The 19,827-nt window shown below is 45.0% G+C and overlaps 2 protein-coding genes across 2 annotated transcripts; one reads left to right on the forward strand and one right to left on the reverse strand.

Annotated features, from left to right (window-relative positions):
• The first annotated feature begins 353 nt into the window (after window positions 1-353).
• On the forward strand, window positions 354-14,256 carry atxn10 (ataxin 10). Its single transcript, XM_075471353.1, has 11 exons — window positions 354-504; window positions 988-1,164; window positions 2,520-2,605; window positions 2,694-2,790; window positions 3,014-3,178; window positions 5,452-5,532; window positions 5,608-5,764; window positions 6,387-6,504; window positions 6,758-6,942; window positions 9,508-9,571; window positions 11,072-14,256. The coding sequence occupies exons 1-11, from the start codon at window positions 359-361 to the stop codon at window positions 11,254-11,256; spliced, it is 1,461 nt and encodes a 486-aa protein (XP_075327468.1). The 5' UTR covers window positions 354-358; the 3' UTR covers window positions 11,257-14,256.
• Window positions 14,257-14,441: 185 nt separating this feature from the next.
• Window positions 14,442-19,519, reverse strand: wnt7ba (wingless-type MMTV integration site family, member 7Ba). The gene is made up of 4 exons (XM_075472456.1): window positions 19,414-19,519; window positions 18,234-18,460; window positions 15,639-15,910; window positions 14,442-14,921 (listed from the first exon to the last, which is right to left on the reverse strand). Exons 1-4 carry the CDS (start codon window positions 19,494-19,496, stop codon window positions 14,442-14,444), a joined length of 1,062 nt encoding a protein of 353 aa, XP_075328571.1. The 5' UTR covers window positions 19,497-19,519.
• Window positions 19,520-19,827: the final 308 nt, after the last annotated feature.

A 19,827-nucleotide genomic window follows, 5' to 3' on the forward strand; every position in this document is an offset into this window, starting at 1 on the left:
AAATGTAAAACAAATTATTCTCATGAAATAATCTTCAGAGAAATGCCATCACAAATGGTCATAAAAGTTGTGAATTGAGCAGATATTCATTCAGAGTCATTAATGAACCAACAATTTTATCTTGTACTTGTGTAAATTCTGCGTGGTGCACCTACTAGAAAACGTCAGAATTTGTTAAATATGTAAAGTTGCCAGATAAACATAGTGAAGTTTTAAGAAATGTAGCGGAACAGAAGTAAAGAAGGTTGGAAAATGCTTAAAAATGTGTAAAAACAGCAGCACATGGTTAGACTCCGCCTCCATCCTGGGCTAAGCCAATAGCGTGATAGAGACTCACCCGGAAGTCCCGCCTACTTGCATGACACAGGGAAACATGGCCGCTTCCACCAACAACAATTTGGATATGTCTGCGTCTATCAGGGGCATTTTGAATGAAAAACATTGCCCTGAACATTTGCAGGTGTTAAAAACGTTTACGTCTGCGTTGCGGGATGAAAAGTGCAGGTAGGATTTGAGTCATTCGCTACTGGTTTGACCGGAAACTTGAGAGAGTTAGCTTAGTAGCTAAGCTAACGGTAACTTGAGTCATTCGGCTGTCAGCTACGTTCCGTTAACTATAACGTCCAGGGAACGTGTGTTTGTTTACTGATCTTTTTCAGAACCAGTTTTATCGTATTAAAAACGTGCAAATGTTAAAGTTTGCTCGGACTTAAATACGTGAACCAGAGTTTCAGTTGGTAAACAAAACTGTTTAGTAGGCGTGTGCTCTGAAATGTCGTGTTTCCTTTAATTTTATTGTATTTGCGGTGCATGACACTTTATGGCCAAGAAAACCAAGCATTTAACTGATAATACAGACACATCTCTTCCATTCAAAGCAGTAGTAAATGTCATCACCTGAGGCAGATGCCCCGTATTGCTCGGTCGCCTCCCATTTCACATCATCATCGTCTTTCTCCTCTTTGCTGGCCCACTTCCTGCTCTTAGGGATGCTGTGGAGGAGGAGGCGTTTTCCACTCTGCTAAAGGTCCTCACCAGGCTGTATGGAGAGCTGCAGACGGGGGATCTGCAGTCTTCTGCACTGCAGCTCCAGCTGACCGCTGAGTGCTTCAGGGCACAGAGGAACTCCTGTGTCCAGAATGCACGCAACCAAAAACTGCTCAGGTAATCCCACCTGCATCACAGCAACAGAAACCCACCAAGTTGTTTTTTTGCCTCCACTTTCCGAACGATATCGCCTTTTATGTTACAGTCACATGAAGAAGAAGAACAGCTCTTAATAAAGTAGCTCATAAAAAAAATCTCTGGCAACAGTAACTTGAATTAATCACTTTCTTCTTGACGTTATCAGTCTTTCATGTCGCTTTAGAGGAATCTCGGCCCACTCTTCTTTCCAGCGCTGCTTCAGCTCATTGAGGTTTGCAGCATTGGTTTCTGCACAGCTCTCTGAAGGTCCCACCACAGCATCTCAGGCAGGCTGAGGTCCGGACTCTGACTGGACCGTTGCAACACCTTGATTCTTCTCTTCTTCACACATTCTGCTGTAGATCTGCTGCTGTGTTTGGGATCTTTGTCCTGTTGATGAGCCAGTTTCAGCCTCCAGAACACTTTGGTATACAGAGAAGTTCATGGTGGACTCAGTGACTGTGAGGTGCCCAGGTCCTGTGGCGGCAGAACCAGCCCAGATCATCAGCCCTCCACCACCGTGCTTGACAGCTGGTGTGAGGTGTTTGTGCTGATATGCCGTGTTTGGTTTCCTCCAAACGTGCTGCTGTGCGTTATGAGCAAACATCTCCACTTTGGTCTGCTCTGTCCAAAGGACATTGTTCCAGAAGTCTTGTGGTTTGTTCAGACGCAGCTTTGCAAACCTAAGCTGTGCTGCCATGTTCTTTTTAGAGAGAAGAGGCTTTCTCCTGCGGCCCTTCCACACAAGCCATACCTGTTCAGTCTGTTTCTAACTGTGCTGTCATGACCTTTAACCTTTAACATGCTAACTGAGGCCTGCAGAGTCTGAGATGTAGCTCTTGGGTTTCTGACCTTGGGGTGACCTTGCTAGGACGTCCACTCCTGGGAAGATTGACGGCTGTCCTGAATGTTTTCCACTTGTGAATAATCTTTCTCTCTGTAGAACGATGGACTCCAGATAGTTTGGAAACGGCCTTCTAACCCTCCCAGATTGATCTCTGAGATCATTGCTGGTGTCTTTCCTCCTTGGCTTCGTGTTAACACACACCTGAATGCTCCAAAACTTCTGCTTTTATAGAGCTGCTCACACTTACTGATGATCAGGCTGCTGATTACTCTCTTAACTCTTAACTCTGCTTCTGTGTTTTGTTTTTGTTTCTTTTAACGAACAACATGGTGCAAAATGCTTTTGTTGAATGAAAGCACCAGATTATCCTTTTTATTAGATTCTCATGTGAAAAACTCCAGAACTCTATTGAAAGCAGGAGTACTTTCTCATGCATGCCTTTGTATTATTAAAGTTTTATATGTGAACTTATTTGTTTTCCATCCAGGCAACTTGGTTTCATTGATGTATCCCTTAAATTCTTGAGTGTTCTTCAGGCCATGAATTCAGGGAGCAGAGCCGCCGTGTTCGAACGTAAGTCTAAAGTTGGACATTTCAACAGATTTGGCCAAGTGGGATCTTTGCTTTTGTTTTATTATTCTAATTATGCTCTGTGGTTCAGCTCTTCGTTGCGGGATCCAGTTTCTTGGTAACCTCGCAGTTGGAAACCAGTTGTGCAAGGATGACATATGGCGGTTAAGCTTCCCTGATCTTTTAATGTAAGTTTTGTGTGTCACAGTACGAGTCGTGTATTAAACATAATAAACCACAGCAGACTTAACCAGATAGTGTGCATCTGTCCAACTCTGCTGAACTGTACCACAGCTTCATTAAGCCGTTTGTTTTCCATCATGGCAGAGGGTAGTTTATTGGTGGGACATATTTTACTCTGTGAAGCCAAGTGTCCACTCTTCCACTGAGAACCCAAACATGTGTGAACAGGGAGCTACTCAGCGCTGAGGATGAGAAGGTGGTGACCTACACCTCCATGGTTCTCCACACGTGTATCGACGGGGCCAAAGTGGAAGATTTGTCAAAGCCGCAGAATATCAAGCTGGCACTGAAGGTGATGGAGCTCTGTCGGACCCAACCGGACCTGGACTGGACGTAAGTGTGTTTGGGATTGTCTATGTGAAGGTAACATATCCTCTTTATGGGGTGCAGAGAATCTAAAGATCTGATAATAATAATAATCAGAAACAAAAACACCTGCTTTGGTATATGGCTGCATCGTTGCACATGGCTGATTAGCACGTCTGTGAAGGTAACCCTTAAGATTTCTTCATCTTTATTCATAATTAGGGGCATGGAGTGCCCCCCTCGACTCCACTCTGTCCCTCTCTCGGTCAGAGTCTGACTCTTTTGAGAGCCGTAGAGCTTAAAAACTCTCGGATTATGTTATTACAGAGTGAAACATCTTCACACTTCCTGTTAGCAGCTAACAGTAAGATGTGTCTAACAGCTGTTATCCAGTGCCAACTTCATCAAATCAAATTTATTTGTAAAGCACATTTCATGTCCAAAACAATTCAAAGTGCTTCACATAAAATAAAAGCATTTACTCATTTACTTATTTATTCACAATTAATCGAATAAGAACGGATGCAAAAGTACTGAAAACAGCTTTCTAACGCAAGTGTCACACAGCAGATACTTATTTAAGGGGGGCTGATTGAAACTAAAAAGGTTAAACAAAGACATAAGAGTTTAAAAAACATACAGATTCATTAAAGAACACAATCAAATCAAGTCAAATTCATTTATATAGCACATTTCATGTACAAAACAGTTCAAAGTGCTTTACATAAAATAAAAGCATTACAGCAGGGAGTGGGAGAAGCATCAAAAATACATAAAAGAATATAAAGAGAAACAAATAAAATAATTTAAATGAATTTAAAAACAAGCAACACTCCAGATAAATTAAAAGATATCGTGCAGATTTCATGCATAGACACATGAGAACAGAAATGTTTTTAACCTGGATTTAAAAATATCTCCATTTGGTGAAAGTTTAATCTCCACTGGCAGTTTGTTCCACTTGTTTGCAGCATAACAGCTAAATGCTGCTTCTCCATGTTTAGTCTGGACTCTGGACCGGACCAGCTGACCTGAGTCCTTGGATCTAAGCATTATTATATTACATATATTACATTATATTACATGAGCATTATTAGCTCACTATTTCTAATGTTAAGTGAGCCGTACGACTGATAATGAGACTTGATGTTGACGAGTTAGCCAAATATAAGAAGTAAACAGGCCGGGCAGCCTCAAAGTGCAACAAGTTCTGCCTGCAAACAGCTCACACGATGACACATCTTCAAATGTTTGGGGCCCAAAACAAGCTGCCAGGGCCGCAGAGTTGGTGGTGACTTCGAACACCCAGATACATGCTGTCAAGCACAGAAAAGAGATTTTATTCCATTTCATGTCCTCTTTGATTAAAGTCACATATTCTAGCATCTGACAGTTCAGGGAAAGTCCCTTATAGCGGCCACATTTTGCATGTGTGGTTTATTTTCTAGGGCTGGGCAACGATTAAAATGTTTAATCTAATTAATCACATGATTTCCCTGATTAATCACGATTAATCACATTTGTACACAAAATCCAAAATTGAATCCAAAAGTAGCGTATAGCTTTTAGCATTTAGTTTTATTTTAAATGTGCTGCCATATGAATGAAAGTGCCATAACATTTGTTGTGCAAACACACTTTTAACATCAGCATCTTTCTGTAGTTTTTATGTAGAAGCCTCGCTCCACTGTCTGTTTCCTTGAATGACTTGCTGCTATCAGTTGTGTGTTTTGCCTTGAAGTGATATTTTAGACTGGAACTACTACGCTGAGAAGACAATTCAACTTGGCAGTGTTTACAGATGACTTTGGTTCTGTCGACTCCGCCGTCTGGAAGAACTTTAAAATGAAAATGGCCGAGTAAAAGTTCCGTACCCTTCTCCATGTTTGGTGGATCCGCCGATTACTTTCTTTTCCGGTTCCACAGCAGACAGCAGCAGACTTTTACAAAATAAAAGCCTGTGAGCAGCAGACTTTTACAAAATAAAAGCCTGTGAGCAACAGACTTTTACAAAATAAAAGCCTGTGAGCAACAGACTTTTACAAAATAAAAGCCTGTGAGCAACAGACTTTTACAATAATAAAATAAATAATAAAACCTGCGTTAATGCGCAATAAAATATTTATCGGCTTAAAATTAACAAAGAGTTAACTCGCCCAGCCCTAATATTTCCTTATGACAATGAACCAAAGACAATCAGTTGTATGTAAAGTAGAAACTTTAAGCTTTTTCCATGTTTCTGTCGGCTTCAGGGCTGAAGAGAAAAGGTGTTTTCAGCATTTCTGTGTGCTCATTCACAGGGTGCTGATTGCCACGCAGCACTTCCTCAAGTCTTTGGCTCTGGTGGAGAACATGTACTCTGGGATGTCCCATCATGAGAGGTACCTCACCTTTTCTGGATTGACCCCAAACTGACGAACAGATGTGTCATTTCTACGCCTGTCTGTGTGTTTCAGAGTCACTCTGCTGGAGCTGCTCTTCGCCCAGTTGAGAGAGGAGGACGCAGAGGAGTGCGGCATCCCCCCCAGCGTGGCTCGCTTCCTGGCCACGTCCTTCCAGAAGGGTTGCGGAGCCGTGCTCACGCTCGCTACTGGTTCTGCCTCCAGTGATGAGGTGCAGATGTGTATACAACGAACTTTTTTAGTTTTGGTTTCTTTCTTTTCAACAAATGCACAGAAGAAGAGAAATTGGGACCCTTTAAAGGAGGGTTTGTCACTCATCCTGGTTTATGGTCAGTCTTCAGAATATCATGTTTCCAGGTTTATTGACAACCTAAGAGTGGTTGGAGGGCAAAGTAAATCCTCTTATTTGATACGTGGGTCAGCCAGATCTTAAATTGGAACGTTTTCTTTGCTGCTTCCACGACATTTTTTCCCAAAATGAAGCCACAGCGGGGCAACCTTTCACTGCATTTCCACAGAAGGCCCAGCAGGCTGTATTTAGTCTTTTTGTGCTGGGCTGCAAAAGAAGCAGATCATGTTCTTCCAACTAAATTCTCTCCCAGAGAGGGGGTGGCGGGCTTGCTATTAACCATCGCGGTTGGCAGCGCCTGTCCCATTCTTCTGGTGTTATTTTAACGTTGCCCTCTCGTTTTCTAGCTTGATTTAACATTGTTTTCTTTCAAATGTTGAAACCGCACATATTTGGAATGTTGTTTCCCAGTGAATATCCCCCTTTTTTATGCTTTCTGATGTCTTGAACTCATCAAATCGTTGGCGGTTGCGCTCCCCGGCAGGTCCTGCAGGAGGCGCTGACGGTGATCAGCCTGCTGGACGTGCTCTGTGAGATGACCTCAGACCATAAGCAGTTCATGTTCTTGCAGGACCACCCTGACCTTCTTGTGACCACGGTTGGTGAGTGAGAAATCGTGCTACCTCTCTTGGAACAGGATTCCCCTCAAATCGCATTGTTGGGATTCCTGCACTGCACAATAAAAGGGTCCAAATGCAGAAACTGTTGAAGTAAATTGGTTAAAACCTTTAATATGACGAGTTTACTGGGCTGTTGTGGTGATGTTTGCTTTGTTCACAGGGGCTGAAAGGTGTCTTTCTCACTCTCTTCTTGTCTTATTGTTGTTTCCCGCCACACTTTACACTCCCCGTGCAGAGCTCCTGGGGCAGGTGCATGCCATAGGGAAGGCCAGTAAGAATATCTTCAGCGCCGCTCAGAACTTCTCCTCCTTCAGCGGGGACGGAGACCCGTCCTCTCATTCGCCCGTCATCAGCTTCAAGGGCCACCTCATCAGGCTCATAGGAAACCTCTGTCACTGCAACACCGACAACCAGAACAAGGTTTGCATTCTCTTAAGGTGGACTTAAAGGATGAGGGAATGAACCAAAGTTTTACTTTTAGCCTGCTGATTCGTGGTAAATCTACAGATGATTAAATTTCATATCTGGACTGAAGCGGGAGGATTGATGCTCGATCATGTGACCAGTCCAGAAAATAAGAGTTTTGTGTAGTTTATTTTTCAAGAAAAAGGTTAAAGATTAGATGCACCTCCTAGGATCTGAGGCCTCTTCAGCATTCATCAAACGCCCATTATCAGTCTAACACAGAGATACTCATTGCGCGGCTCGCACTCTCATAGTAGCTTATAACAATATGCTAACAATAACAATACATTTTTTAAAACACACAGTGAGTACTGCACAGTATTAGGTATTTTTATTAAGTTTGCATTTTTGTAGTATTAGGTATTTTTATTAAGTATTAATTCAGGCTTAATGGTGTTTCCTAAAGGGAGAACTGTTAAACCTGGCAACGCAGCCCGCTTAAACCACCGTCACACCTGACCGCAGTGCACGCTAGCTCCTTTAGCCAAGGCAAGGCAGGTTTATCTGTACAGCACAATTCAACTACAAGGCGATTCAAAGTGCTTTACAGAGACATTAAAACAGTAGAAATAAAAAGCACGATTTAAATTTTAAACAAAAAAGAAAGAAATAAGAACAATAGATAAAATCAGTAGTTAAAATGTGATTAAGTTTGGAGCTTTATTCAGATGCAGCTGAAAATAGGTGTGTCTTCAGCCTGGACTTAAACACACTGAGTGTTTCAGCTGATCTGAGGCTTTCTGGGAGTTTGTTCCAGACATGTGGAGCATAGAAGCTGAATGCAGCTCCTCCATGTCTGGTTCTGACTCTGGGAACTGATAGCAGACCGGATCCAGATGAGCTGAGGGGTCTGGGAGTTTCATACTGGGTCAGGAGGTCACTGATGCATTCTGGTCCAGGACCATTCAGAGCTTTATAGAGCAGCATCAGAACTTTAAAGTCTATCCTCTGATGGCGCGAGATGCAGGCACAATGGATCGGTTTTTCATTAAAAAAGGGCAAAAACCAGCACAAAAACCATGCTCACCCTGAATGTCTCACTATGATTACAACAACAAACTACAAATACAACATGAAGAAAGTCGAGGACATGCACGCCAGCTTCTGCTCATCCCAGTATTAAGGGAAATGTGGTCTGAATTGAAAATGTATTGGCTGTGTTGTTTCTTTTTTATATGTAGAAATGCATATTTGTAAAAGGGGACTTTAGTATGTTGTCGTAAAAGTGGCTCTTCCCTTGATTTTGCTCTGCCAATGTGGCTCTTGTGAACAAAATAGTGAGTATCTCTGACCTAACACAAAGGGGTCAAAGGTTAAGAGGCGATAGAGAGGTCTGGGAGGCGCAGGCCGCCGTATCAGTTGTCCCGACCTCCCGAGGACGGCTGAGGACTACAAATGAGAGCCGGTAACCCGCGGAGCAGGAGACGGCGTGTTCTTTCAACACCGCCTGCTCTTTAATTTAAACTGCCGGTGATTTTTATCAGCTTTCCCTGCCTCGCCATCTGTCAGCGCCGCATTATTAAGAAAAAGCACGGATTGATAACAAAGCAGATGGGGGGGGGGGGAGCCGGCCGCTGCAGTGTCTGTGGTGCATCATAGACTCGGTTGCACTTAATAGAAACAGATTTGTGGAATGCTTGTGGGATGGCCACCCTCAGTTGGCCTCTCTATAATATTTATGGATGCTGATCTGTGGTCTGTGCGCGGTCAGAAATCACCCCCGTATCTGTTTTCACTGCGATCTCTTCCAGTAAACCAAATGTCGTTCCCTTCACCTTTGGGAGAGATGGTAATTCAAGATATGCATGCGAAGCGCTGAGGGCCGGGAAGCGGGCTGAAGCCGGGGTCCACTCGCTTGTTTTTCATCCCTTCATGGGTTCAGACTTAATGTAAGCAGCTCGGGTGCGACTGCCTCTCCTTGACAGTCTAAACGGCCATTCCATTTTCTGAAACTCAGCACTTTGTCTTGTTCTGTTGCTCCTACGCGTCTGTTTGGAGCATAACCACAACGGCACAGGCAGGCAAAGGCAATGATTAAGCCTATAGAGTGGGACGCTTGATAAAGAGCAGAGCGCCCGGCTGTGGTGGTGTTAAACTAACCCCCGACCGCACGGCTGCTTGTGCGTCGGCCTGAAAGCGAAGCTCTGCCAAGGACTCCACATCGATGCTTCTCTGTTGGGTCTTAGGTTGAGTTTAAAGGAATGTTTTCCATCATTTTTAAGTGTAATGTACCTGTTTGATTAGTGATGGAAGTCCTAAAGGTGCAATGTTTACACTCGGATCCTCCTTCCAGGTCTGGATAAATATGGAAAATGGAAAACAGGGAAAAAACTTCTTTATGATGGCGCATGTCTTGAATATTTAACTTTTTATTTTATTATCTGTCATAGAAAAGTAACTGAAAACAAAGCACACAAAATAAGATAGATTTTAGCTTTCATATATGCGTGTTAGCCATTAGTTTAGCATCATTTCTGGCTTTAACTGAGGAAGGATGTTTTACTACATTTGTCTCCTCAGGTGAGAGAACTCGAAGGCATCCCTCTCATCTTGGACAACTGCAACATCGACAGCAACAATCCTTGTATCCTTTGCTCACAGACTGCTTGTTTGTCGTTCCCTTTAAAGGGATAGTTCGCCTCTTTTGACATGAAGCTGTATGACATCCCATATCAGCAACATCATTTCTGAACATCTTCCTACCCCCTGCTGCGTCCTGTGAGCCGAGTTCCAGCCGAGTTTTGGTGTTGAAGAAGGTAGTCCGGCTGGTTGGCTGGGGTTTAAAAAAATAATAACTTGGACTTATATAGCGCCTTTCAGGGTACCCAAGGTCGCTTAACAAGAGAAAAGAAGGGGGGAAGGGTAGGGCCGGAGGGGTGGGTTTAAGAAGAGTAGGACATGGAGAAGAGATGTGTTTTTAGATTCTTTTTGAACTGTAGTAGAGAGGGGGCAGAACGGATGTGAAGTGGCAGATTGTTCCATAGGGTAGGGGCAGTTGAACAGAAGGCCCTATCTCCGCATGTTTTAAGTCTGGGGCGAGGAACGGAAAGTAGGAGCGCAGAAGCCGCGACCGGGAGTAGGGGTGGGGGAGATCAGAGATGTACTTAGGTGCGAGTGAGTGGAGAGATTTGTAGGTCAAGAGAAGGATTTTATAGGTGACGTGTGCTTTGACTGGGAGCCAGTGAAGTTGCTTTAGGATGGGGGTGATGTGCTGCCAGGGCTCGGTGTGAGTTAGCACCCTGGCAGCTGAGTTTTGAACATACTGCAACCTGTCAAGGGCCTTACTGGGTAGCCCAGACAGGACACCGCTGCAGTAGTCCAGGCGGGAGGAGATAAATGAGTGGATGAGGGTCTCTGTTACTGAGTCGGATAGTGAGGGCCGGAGTCTTGAGATGTTTCTGAGGTGAAAAAAGGCAGATTTAGTGATACTCTTGATGTGGGACCGAAATTAAATGAAAATAAAGCGTTTTGCTTCTCAAAACAATATGCGTTCGAAAGAGTAATACATTTGCGTCACAAAATCGTTCTCCAAAATTCTGCGTCAAGCTTTGATAGCTGCAGCGTGCGCGTGCACAGCTACGTGCACAGCTACGTGCACAGCGGTGCTGCTGATCTGTAAACATCTGTCCAGGTTAGCTGGACGCACTTCTTTGTCTTTAAAGCCAAACTTTAAGTTTCTGTTGGATCAGCTGATGTGGAGCAGTGCACCTTTGTGTGTGTTTATAATGTGACTCCGGTCATATATGTGCTGCAGATGACTTGGCTCAGAGCCCACACCCCGCTGGGCACCCTACTACCCGTTGATATTAGTTTACTAAAGTGGGGGTATTGTGTCGGGCTGCCTTTTCACCGAGTCAATAGTCTGAGGCGAGCCTTTGTTGGCACGCAGCCCTTTCACACCGGCGTCCCCCGCAGAGAGCCCACTCTGTGCGTCTTTTCATGTTGTCAGACATTGTTTCTGCTCGGGGAACAAACTGTCAAAGAGAAAATGTTTGGGGAGTTATCTCATCTGCGGACTCTGCGACCCACGACGGCCTCTCCAGTGTTTTTTATACGCATTGTTCTCCTTAACGACCGCCTCCAGTCATGAGCCAGTGGGCCATCTTCGCCATCAGGAACCTGCTGGAGAAGAACGCCCAGAACCAGGAGCTGGTCGCCGCGCTGGAGCGGCGCGGCCCGGCCGACTACTCCGCCCTCAGGGAGTTGGGTTTCCTGGTGGAGGAGATAGATGGAAGCGTGCTGCTGAAAACTGTGAGGAAAGACTCCTAAAAACACTCGAGGAGGAGGGTTCTCCACCCACAGAGCAGGTTTTCACGCAGAGGAGTTTATTCCGAGTGCTCGCGCTTTCTTTTCCGCGTGCACTTTGTTTAAGGATTCTCATTGATTTCCCCCCGTAGTTCGGCTCCCTCTGCCTGCTGAGGACCTGCTCTGCTTTTTCTTTTCAAGTGTTGTGCCCGTCATCAGAAAAAAAAAGCTGATCGTTTCTCTGATATTTCATATCGGAGAGGTGTGTATATATAACTCGCTTTTCTACCTCAGCAATCGTGTCCCGCTGGGTCCTTTTTTTCTTTGAAGTCTCCCTGGTAAAGAAGCAGAGACTCCTGCTTTGTCTTGGTCTGAGTTTGGGAAATGAGGAGTTAGTGAGCGCATGCTGGCACCTTTGGAGAAGCTGACGCTTGGCGGTTTAATCCAAAGACAAAGAGCGCCGCAGCGTCCGGCCTTTCTTGCTTTTCAGAGACGGTGATGTCACCAGCGGGGGTTGGGGGGTTTAATCTCAGGCCCTTCGTGACTTTTGCAGTAACCATGAAACGGAGAATGACCAAATCACGATATAATCCACCCCCTTCCAGCCCTCTCTGATTAAACTGTTCATTAAAATGAGTTCAGATGCTGACACGCATGTCGTAAACATGATGATCTGCGGTCGTGTTAGGAAGAGCTGGAGGCCCCGAGGCGTGAAGAAACAACTTCTCTGTCCCTTTGGTGCTTTTCTTTCCCTCTTACTGTTGAAATGTTGTGTTGTTTTTTTTGTTTTTATACCTCCAGTCTTACTGTGTTTTGTACCTCGGGGCCACCGTAAAAATATCCGACGCTATGCATGTTTTGCAACTTAAAAACGAAGGCTCGGTGCACATTCTGAGCTTCTTGCTCCGTCACTGCTTGCTTTTACATCTACTCTCATACTCATACTACAAAAGTAATGACTTTATACTCCTCGTAAGGCTTAACTAGGCATGCAGCGTGGACCATTAAACCTTTTAACACTCACTCTCTCCCTTTGAGCAACTTAAATTCGACTCATGCCAGACTTTTCTCAGACATTTAACGGACACCGTAGGTCCTATTTGGCGGTATGTTGCACGTTCGCGCCCCTTCTTTTTTTGCAGTGGCGTGGTTTCTCGATCCGTAAACATCCATAGAGTTAAAGCGCACGAATGAATGACGGAATCGGACGGGAGGGAATCAGACGAGAAGCATTAGTTTGCAGAATGTCATCCCTCCCAGCTCCTCCCGCTGACGGATAAGCTGAGCGGTCCTGACAACCCAACAATGCAGCGCTTTGCGGGCCGGCCCACACCCTGCTCCACCCTGTTTGCACTGCCTCTGATTTTTAATGACAAAATGTATTGAAACAATTGGATGGACTTTCCCCTCAATCCGACGGCATAGTGAAGGGAGCTTATGCGGTTCCGGTCCCCAGGATTTCAGACGGCTAACAAAACAGCGGTTACTTGCGCTCGACTGCCTGGCTGCAATGCTTTTCAGCCCCACAGGAAAGAGGCTGGTTGAAAGAGGTGGCATGGCTTCAGCCATGTGTTCATATCCCACCACATCAGCCAAGGCCAGAATTTCTCGTTTCCCATATCAGCATTTTACGCCAACAGGCCTCTTGTGCCTTTTAACAGAAAAACAAAACGAGGTGCATTCGTCCTTTTCTGGGTCGGGCAGCGAAGTCAATGAAGAGGCAGTGAAAGGATGCTCAAAATTTTTATTGATTTAACAAAAAAACAAAACGAAAAAAAACCCTCAAATGTCCTTGTGTGTAGGTGATGCCTTTTAGAAGCACTGTTAAGACGAGTGGAAACCCAGAAATCCAACGTGGAAGCCACATTTTCATCCCTTTTCCACCAGCTCCTCTGGACTCCTTCCACCACTTTTATGGACTACTTTGAAAGGTGAAGGCTCATATTAAGATGGACAATCTGGGTCTGCGTTCAATAAAACACACGGAGTCTTTACAGTTCAGGAGCTTTGATCAAAGACACGAATTCCAAATAATTTATAGCTTTCAAATCTGAATACAAATGACATTAGAAAACACTTGTAAATAGTGACTCTCTTTCCATCTATAAATGACATAAAGTGCCACGTTTCCTCATATAAAAATATACTCTTCAAATTGTTTTCTAAGTTATATAAAGCCTAAATAAACATTTCTGAATACATTAAGGATGCTGTCCAAAAATAGCTTTGAGGCCTTTGATCCTCTGGTACCCCCTTCTGTGTGGTTGGGACACATGCCATCCACCCAGGCAGGCCTAAACCGCGCTGGAAGACCTTGTGTAAGCAGAGGCCACGATGTTGAATTCCACGTCTCTGCTGCTCATGGGAATGTTGGATGTATCCAAACCTGATTGCACCTCAGTCGAGTTCCCACCAGGCTTACATGCTTTTCTCAGAAGTCGAGCCGTCCGAAAAACAGAACAATGATCACAGTCAGGAGGAAGTGCTGTTCAGACTGACGGGTCGGACGCCTGGAAACACTGTGACAGTACGGTACAGCGCCCAGCATCACCAAGCCTCGTTAAATAACTCAAGTCCCATGAAAAAAAAAAAAAGATATGACGCGACAAGTGAGTGCAAAAGAGCCTATAGCAAGTTATGGCACCGATTTTTAAAAATGAGCAAAAAAAAAAAGACATTTTAGTGGCTGTAAATATAACTCCCACATGACTAAAAACAAGTTACTGCCCACTTTAAATGAAGATTATAAAGAGGGAAAAATGTTAGAGCTGGAGACTTTAGCTATAAATCCTATAAGGCTTTACAGTTTAGCATAAATATAGGTGTTAAGTTTTCAGTGTTTAAACAGAATACAGTGTGAGAGGACATTAAGCCACGCGTGGCTGCCAACATTCGGGCCTCATGATTAAAAGTTTGATGGTATATTTCCTTTTTTTTTTTCTCTTGTGCTGTGTTACACATCTTTGCAAGATGCTGTCTTGATAATAAAGCTTTGCTTGAAGCAAAAAAAATGAGAACGTGAAATCCTCCGTCTCGTGTCGTCTGTGAGTAATATGTTTTCTAAATGCTTGTATCTGCGGCTCCCAGTGCTCTCCGAACCGTCGTTCGGTTCGGTTTTTCCTTTCTTTCAAGGGTTCCAAACTGGATTTCGAAAATGTGCAAAAAATGTAAATAAATACCTCCAGGTCCTTTTTAAGATTTGGTTGTTCCTACTTGCAGGTGTACACTTCTGATTTCTCGCTGCAGGTGTTGCACTTGACGAAGCAGCACCAGTGGAACTTGCAGTTGCACTGCCAGACCCGGGTGTAGTGGTGCGTGTTGTAGCCCCGGCCGCAGCACATCACGTTGCAGCCGTCCGTGTGGCTGGAGGTGCCGTTGCACAGCCTGCCCCTGGTGCCCGTGCTCCCCGTGGCCGTGTCCTCCTCGCAGTAGTTGGGGGAGCGCTCCAGGTACACCAGGTCCGTGTCCGTGGGCTTCTGGTAGCCCCGAGCCTCTTTGAGACGCAGGAAGGAGGGCTGGCGGAGGCGCGAGGCCCGCACCGGCTCCACCTGAACGGCGTCGCTGTAGCGCTCCTTCAGCAGGTAACCGACCTCTCTGAACTTGGGCAGCGTGATCCAGCAGGTCTTGGTGGTGCAGGAGCCGGACACGCCGTGACACTTGCACTCCAGCTTCATTCTCTCCTCCAGGATCTGGTCACAAATCAAAGCAGACCAACAGAATTTCTGTAAAACGGTTTATTCTGTGCTTCTGGGTAAGCTGGGATTTCTGTGGGCACTCCAACTTTCAGCACAGCCGCCCGCGTTCCAACTTTATGTCAAAAAACCTGGGGAAAATAGCTCATACCCCCAAACTGTAGTCTCTAATTAACTTTACCTTTCTTCAGACCACAGAATGGCGTGACAGCCAGAGCAAACTGTTGTGTAACTATACACGTATGGAATGACACGCTTGTTAGAGCCAGATTTACATTATAACGCCATATAAATATTTTCAGATGACAAAACGGACAGGTGATTGATTCTGGAAAGAAAAAAGTTGGTAAGCCATAAAAACAGCAACTTGTTTGTCCACATCACCACATCTTTCCCCTAATGAATATATCGCCTGGCTCTGGTTGGTTCGGAGCGGGCGCTGATGAAGAAGCGTTGGCCTTGGAGAGGTTTGGAATATTCTCCTCCGTTCTTACCCAAAGATTCACGTTTCATGTGCTCATTTCACTGCCCAAAACCCATTTTTATTCCCAGCATGAGACTGTTTCTGTTATTGTTTTAATATTGTTCTTATGTTTTACGCCTTATATTTCGTGATGTTACTCATGTCTTTGTTTCAGCCACGGCTGTTTTAAAGGGCTTTATAAATAAAGTTGAGTTATAACGAAAACCTTCTGCACCTCCCGGAGTTTTTACCTTTCGGCCCGCCTCGTTGTTGTGCAGGTTCATCAGCCGGCGTGCGTTTTTCTTGATCTCGCGGGCGTCCACGAAGCGGCGGGAAAACTCCACGCCGTACTTGACATCGGCCGAGCAGCCCCCCCACTTCCAGCCCTCCTCCTGGTCGTGGTAGCCCTGCTTGTCTCGGTCGCAGCCGCACTGGCTCAGGTTGCCTTGGCTACATGCTGAGGTCACGGCGTGGGCGACCCCGGCGGCAGTGATGGCGTAAGTGAATGCTGCCTCCCTGCTGCCTAAAGAGAACAAACCAGAATCAGAATACATTTTAATGGAAGTATAAGGTGGTTAAAGTACGATATTTGAGTTGCTTTGTTGTATAACTCCTACGGTGAAGCCTTTAAAGCGAGTTGGATTCACTTATTTCTTATTTCCTCCTAAAGCACCACCGTGCTCGACAGTTTTCTGTTCTTTAGAGCATATTTTATGCGGGGAAGTGGGCTGAAAATAATTCTTTGATGACTTTACAGGGTCATCCTGCAGAAACTGAATAAAGTTGTGATGAAATAAGGGCAAAAAAAAGTCTCCTTTAACTGTGATCTAGTGTAATATATCAGGTCTTGTTCGTCTGAGGGTGTGTTGACCTATTTTACAGGAACTTGTTCTTATGTTGAGGTGTCTAAAACCTTTTTTAACACGACCGCTGGCTGGAATTTAATGGGTTTGTTAAACAAAGATGCTGGAAGTCATCAAACTGAATGTGTAATAAAAAGAAATCGGATGCAAATTCTGGGCGAAACATCAGAGTTCTGCTAGATTTAATCAGTCAAAATAAGAGAACAATGTGCAGGTCATCAAATGATTACCAACATAGTTCCAGTTTCCAGGCTTTTCCTTCTTTTTCTGTTCATTTCTACTAGTTTTATAATAAAGTCAGACTTGGATTGGCTGAATTTGAGAAGGATGGCGTCACAGTGGTCGCTTGATGCCGGTAATGTAACTTTAGGTGAGTTTGCATATTAAACTGGATAGTTTTGGAGTTTCTACCCCAACTGGAATGACATTTAATTCCCAAGACGAGCACAAGCTCATAAAAAGGACTGTTTGAGAAGCTCAAAGAGAATAGATGTGAGCGTACGTATGGCATCGTAACGGCTCCTTTTTCTCCAAATGTTTGGTTTCATACGTCGCCGCCGCTGCACACCAGCTGTCGGTGGCAATTACAGGAATAATCAGCATGGTGAAGGAGACACAAGTGACATCTACTGGCTGAGCGGAGGGGCTCGTTTTGCATCGTCAGTGGAGTTTCACACTCAGCTTAACCGTTGTTCCTCGCCCTAGTCGGTGGTCCACATTGCATGTTGTGGCCGGCCCGTTTCCATGCTGTGTCTTCAGAATAAAGACGTTCCCATTAATGCTCGGAGGGGAAAACTGATTTATTGGCGCTCCGGCTGGTAATGGGATATTCCTCCTCTTTATCGGGATAATGCTGGGCCTGTGTTCAGATTATTAATGCGTGCCGTCTCTGGTCGAGGCGATTCTAATGGCGCCCTTCCAACCTGACAAACTCCTTTCGCAGAAACCATCAGGCCTGCGGTTCTCCCCGTCCATAATTCAAAACAAACTCTGAAGCCTTCTCTCATCAAGCTAAAGCTGCGACCCATTCAGATGCGTTGTGTGGGGAGTGTTTCTCAAGGCATCAGGCGCGAGCAATAGCCAAACAGCCTTCTCTTCGCGCTGTGATTTGTTTTGATTGAACAGCCGTGCATGCAGGGTTCCATTGTTGCCATCCAGCTGCTGGAGCTGACTTCAATTAGTGGTTTGCATGAATCTCTCTCGTGTTTCTCAATGCTTAATGAGTTCACAGGCCCCGCAGGTCAATCAAACGAAGTGCTGGATGATCCATATACCACACATGAGGAGCTTATATTTACTTTTTTTGTTTTTTTAAACGGACAAGGGGGGGAAAAAAGAGGGAAATAAACCTTTTTTTCCCCCTTTTACTATGAATCTGGCATTCATAAACAGTCCCGGCCTTCTAACTAGTATTCATACAGATCTAATTCGATTTACTCTCACAGAAAGTTCTTAATTGTTTCTCATGGAGAGGACACGAGGAACAGAGTTGGGTCTCAAATGTCTCTCTGAGCTCATTTACCCGGAAAAGGAAAGAAAAAAAAAACCGAGACGTTTCTTCTGACAAAGGAAATAAAGGGATCCAGACGTCTTGTCGCCCGTCTCCAGTGTTGAAGAAAGCGATCGCTCCCAGAACTGCAGGATTAAACATGCATCCAAACCCACAGCGAGACCGCAACAAAACATTTCAAGTCGAAATACAATTTATAGAAGAGGTTCACGCTGGGAGCAGACGGGCGTCCGTGAGACATAAAACGTGTGCTTTTAGTTTCAGGGTCTACAGACTGCGCTGGTGTGGCGTTAACGCCGTCCAAAGGCGGCGTGACGTCCCAAACGTGGGCTCCAGGTCGAACCTCCTGAGCTGAAGCTTCAGTTTGACTTTAACCATCCAACACCTCGCTTCCAGCTTACGTCAAACATGTAAAAACTCAAAATTCACTTACAGAAACAGGAGGTAAGAGGCCGGGTTTCAGACAGACTGACCTACTCTCAGCTCTTGTCCAAAGACGGTCCTCTCTCCCAGGGCTGAGCAGTTCCACCGGCCGTACCGGAACTGGAACTGACACTCGTTGATGCCCAGCTGGGCACCTTCGCCGATGACGATGATGGCATCAGGGCGACTCTGACAGAGGGCTCTCTGACGGGGGGCCAGTCCTGGTATCTTGTTGCAGATGATGTTCGCACCCAAAGCCACCACGGAGGACAACGCCCTGCAGGCATGCAGAAATGGGGGGGTTACAAAGCGATGGAGTCATTGTTTATAACTGCATTTTATGAGTAATATGGACTTAAATCAGAAGGAAGCTTCCAACTTTAGGTTTTACTTTGGTGTCAGAGGACAAAACGAGCACATTTTCTCTTTTCTTCAATAAGCAAGAACGTCGGTTAATGGCAGAAATGGCTTCAAATCCATCTAATTTTCCATGTAGTTTCCCTCTTGTGCTGAAAACAGAACCACTGCAGTTATTTTCAGTTTCAGGACCTGCCCTTGTTATGAATGAGAGGTAAGTATGGTGCAGCAATCACCCTCTTTGTGAGGGTCTTTTTTAAATGCCATAAGAAAGAGCTCATTCCAAAGGCCTGCCTCTGTAAGCAGAGCATGAAGTAATATCTTAATAGCCCTCTTTTCCATATGTTGGCCCTTGTCTGACGAGGTGCTCCCATGACAAAGTGGCTCTGGTGAAATGTGTAAATCCATAAGAGCAGGTTATCTCATCAACATGCTCGAACATGTAAAATCATGCAGATTAAATATTGGCTTCATACAATCAAACCTTATAAATGGCCGTTTTATGGCTGTGTGTTAAGGGAAATTGCTCCGTGTTGCTCTGACTTCATTTTGGAATAAAATGAAAATGGTTAAACGACACATGTAACGCACTCTCCATCCACGTAATCCCACCCAAAAATCTCGCAATTGCAAAGTGGAGAGCTTTACTGGTTATTTCCCAGCGTGTGCTTTTAATCACACCACTATTTCACACCACTTACAGGTAGACAAACAAACTGTCAAGACTTTAAAGACGTTTAAAATTTGGTGAACAGCTCCACCGTCGCCCAATTTTGCGCGTAATTTGGCCAATTTACGCGCGAGGCACAAACGCAGCCGAGGTGAACATAAAAGCGTTTTTGAATTTGAATTGAGCATTTAAAAGAAACGTACAGGTAGCTACCGCTGGTGAGGATGAGGAAGATCTGGGGGTAGTAGACGGACAGCAGCGCACTGCGAGCCGAGATGATGAGCATGGTTGCGCATTGAACACAGCTTGATTTGCTCTCTTGGTTTTGCAAAAAAAAAAAAAAAAGATGGAAAAATGTGAATGAATATATCCGTTTATTTGGAGTCCAGGCGTTCAAAGTGGAGCTGTCTCCGTCTTGCTGCTTCGGGATAGTTTAGCTAATGGAGCCGAGGCGCGCTGCGGCAGCTCCGAGCTCCGCTGTCCGTGTGCTGGAGATGAGAGGCTGCATCCCCGGCCGATGTGCGCTCTGCCACCTGGACTGAAAGAGGACTAGGTGGGGGGTTAAAAAAAGAGGGTGGGGGTTCCGGATGTCCGATACGCCCGGCTTACGTCTCCAA

This window comes from Odontesthes bonariensis, chromosome 8, assembly GCF_027942865.1.
Source record: "Odontesthes bonariensis isolate fOdoBon6 chromosome 8, fOdoBon6.hap1, whole genome shotgun sequence".
Lineage (NCBI taxonomy): Eukaryota > Metazoa > Chordata > Actinopteri > Atheriniformes > Atherinopsidae > Odontesthes > Odontesthes bonariensis.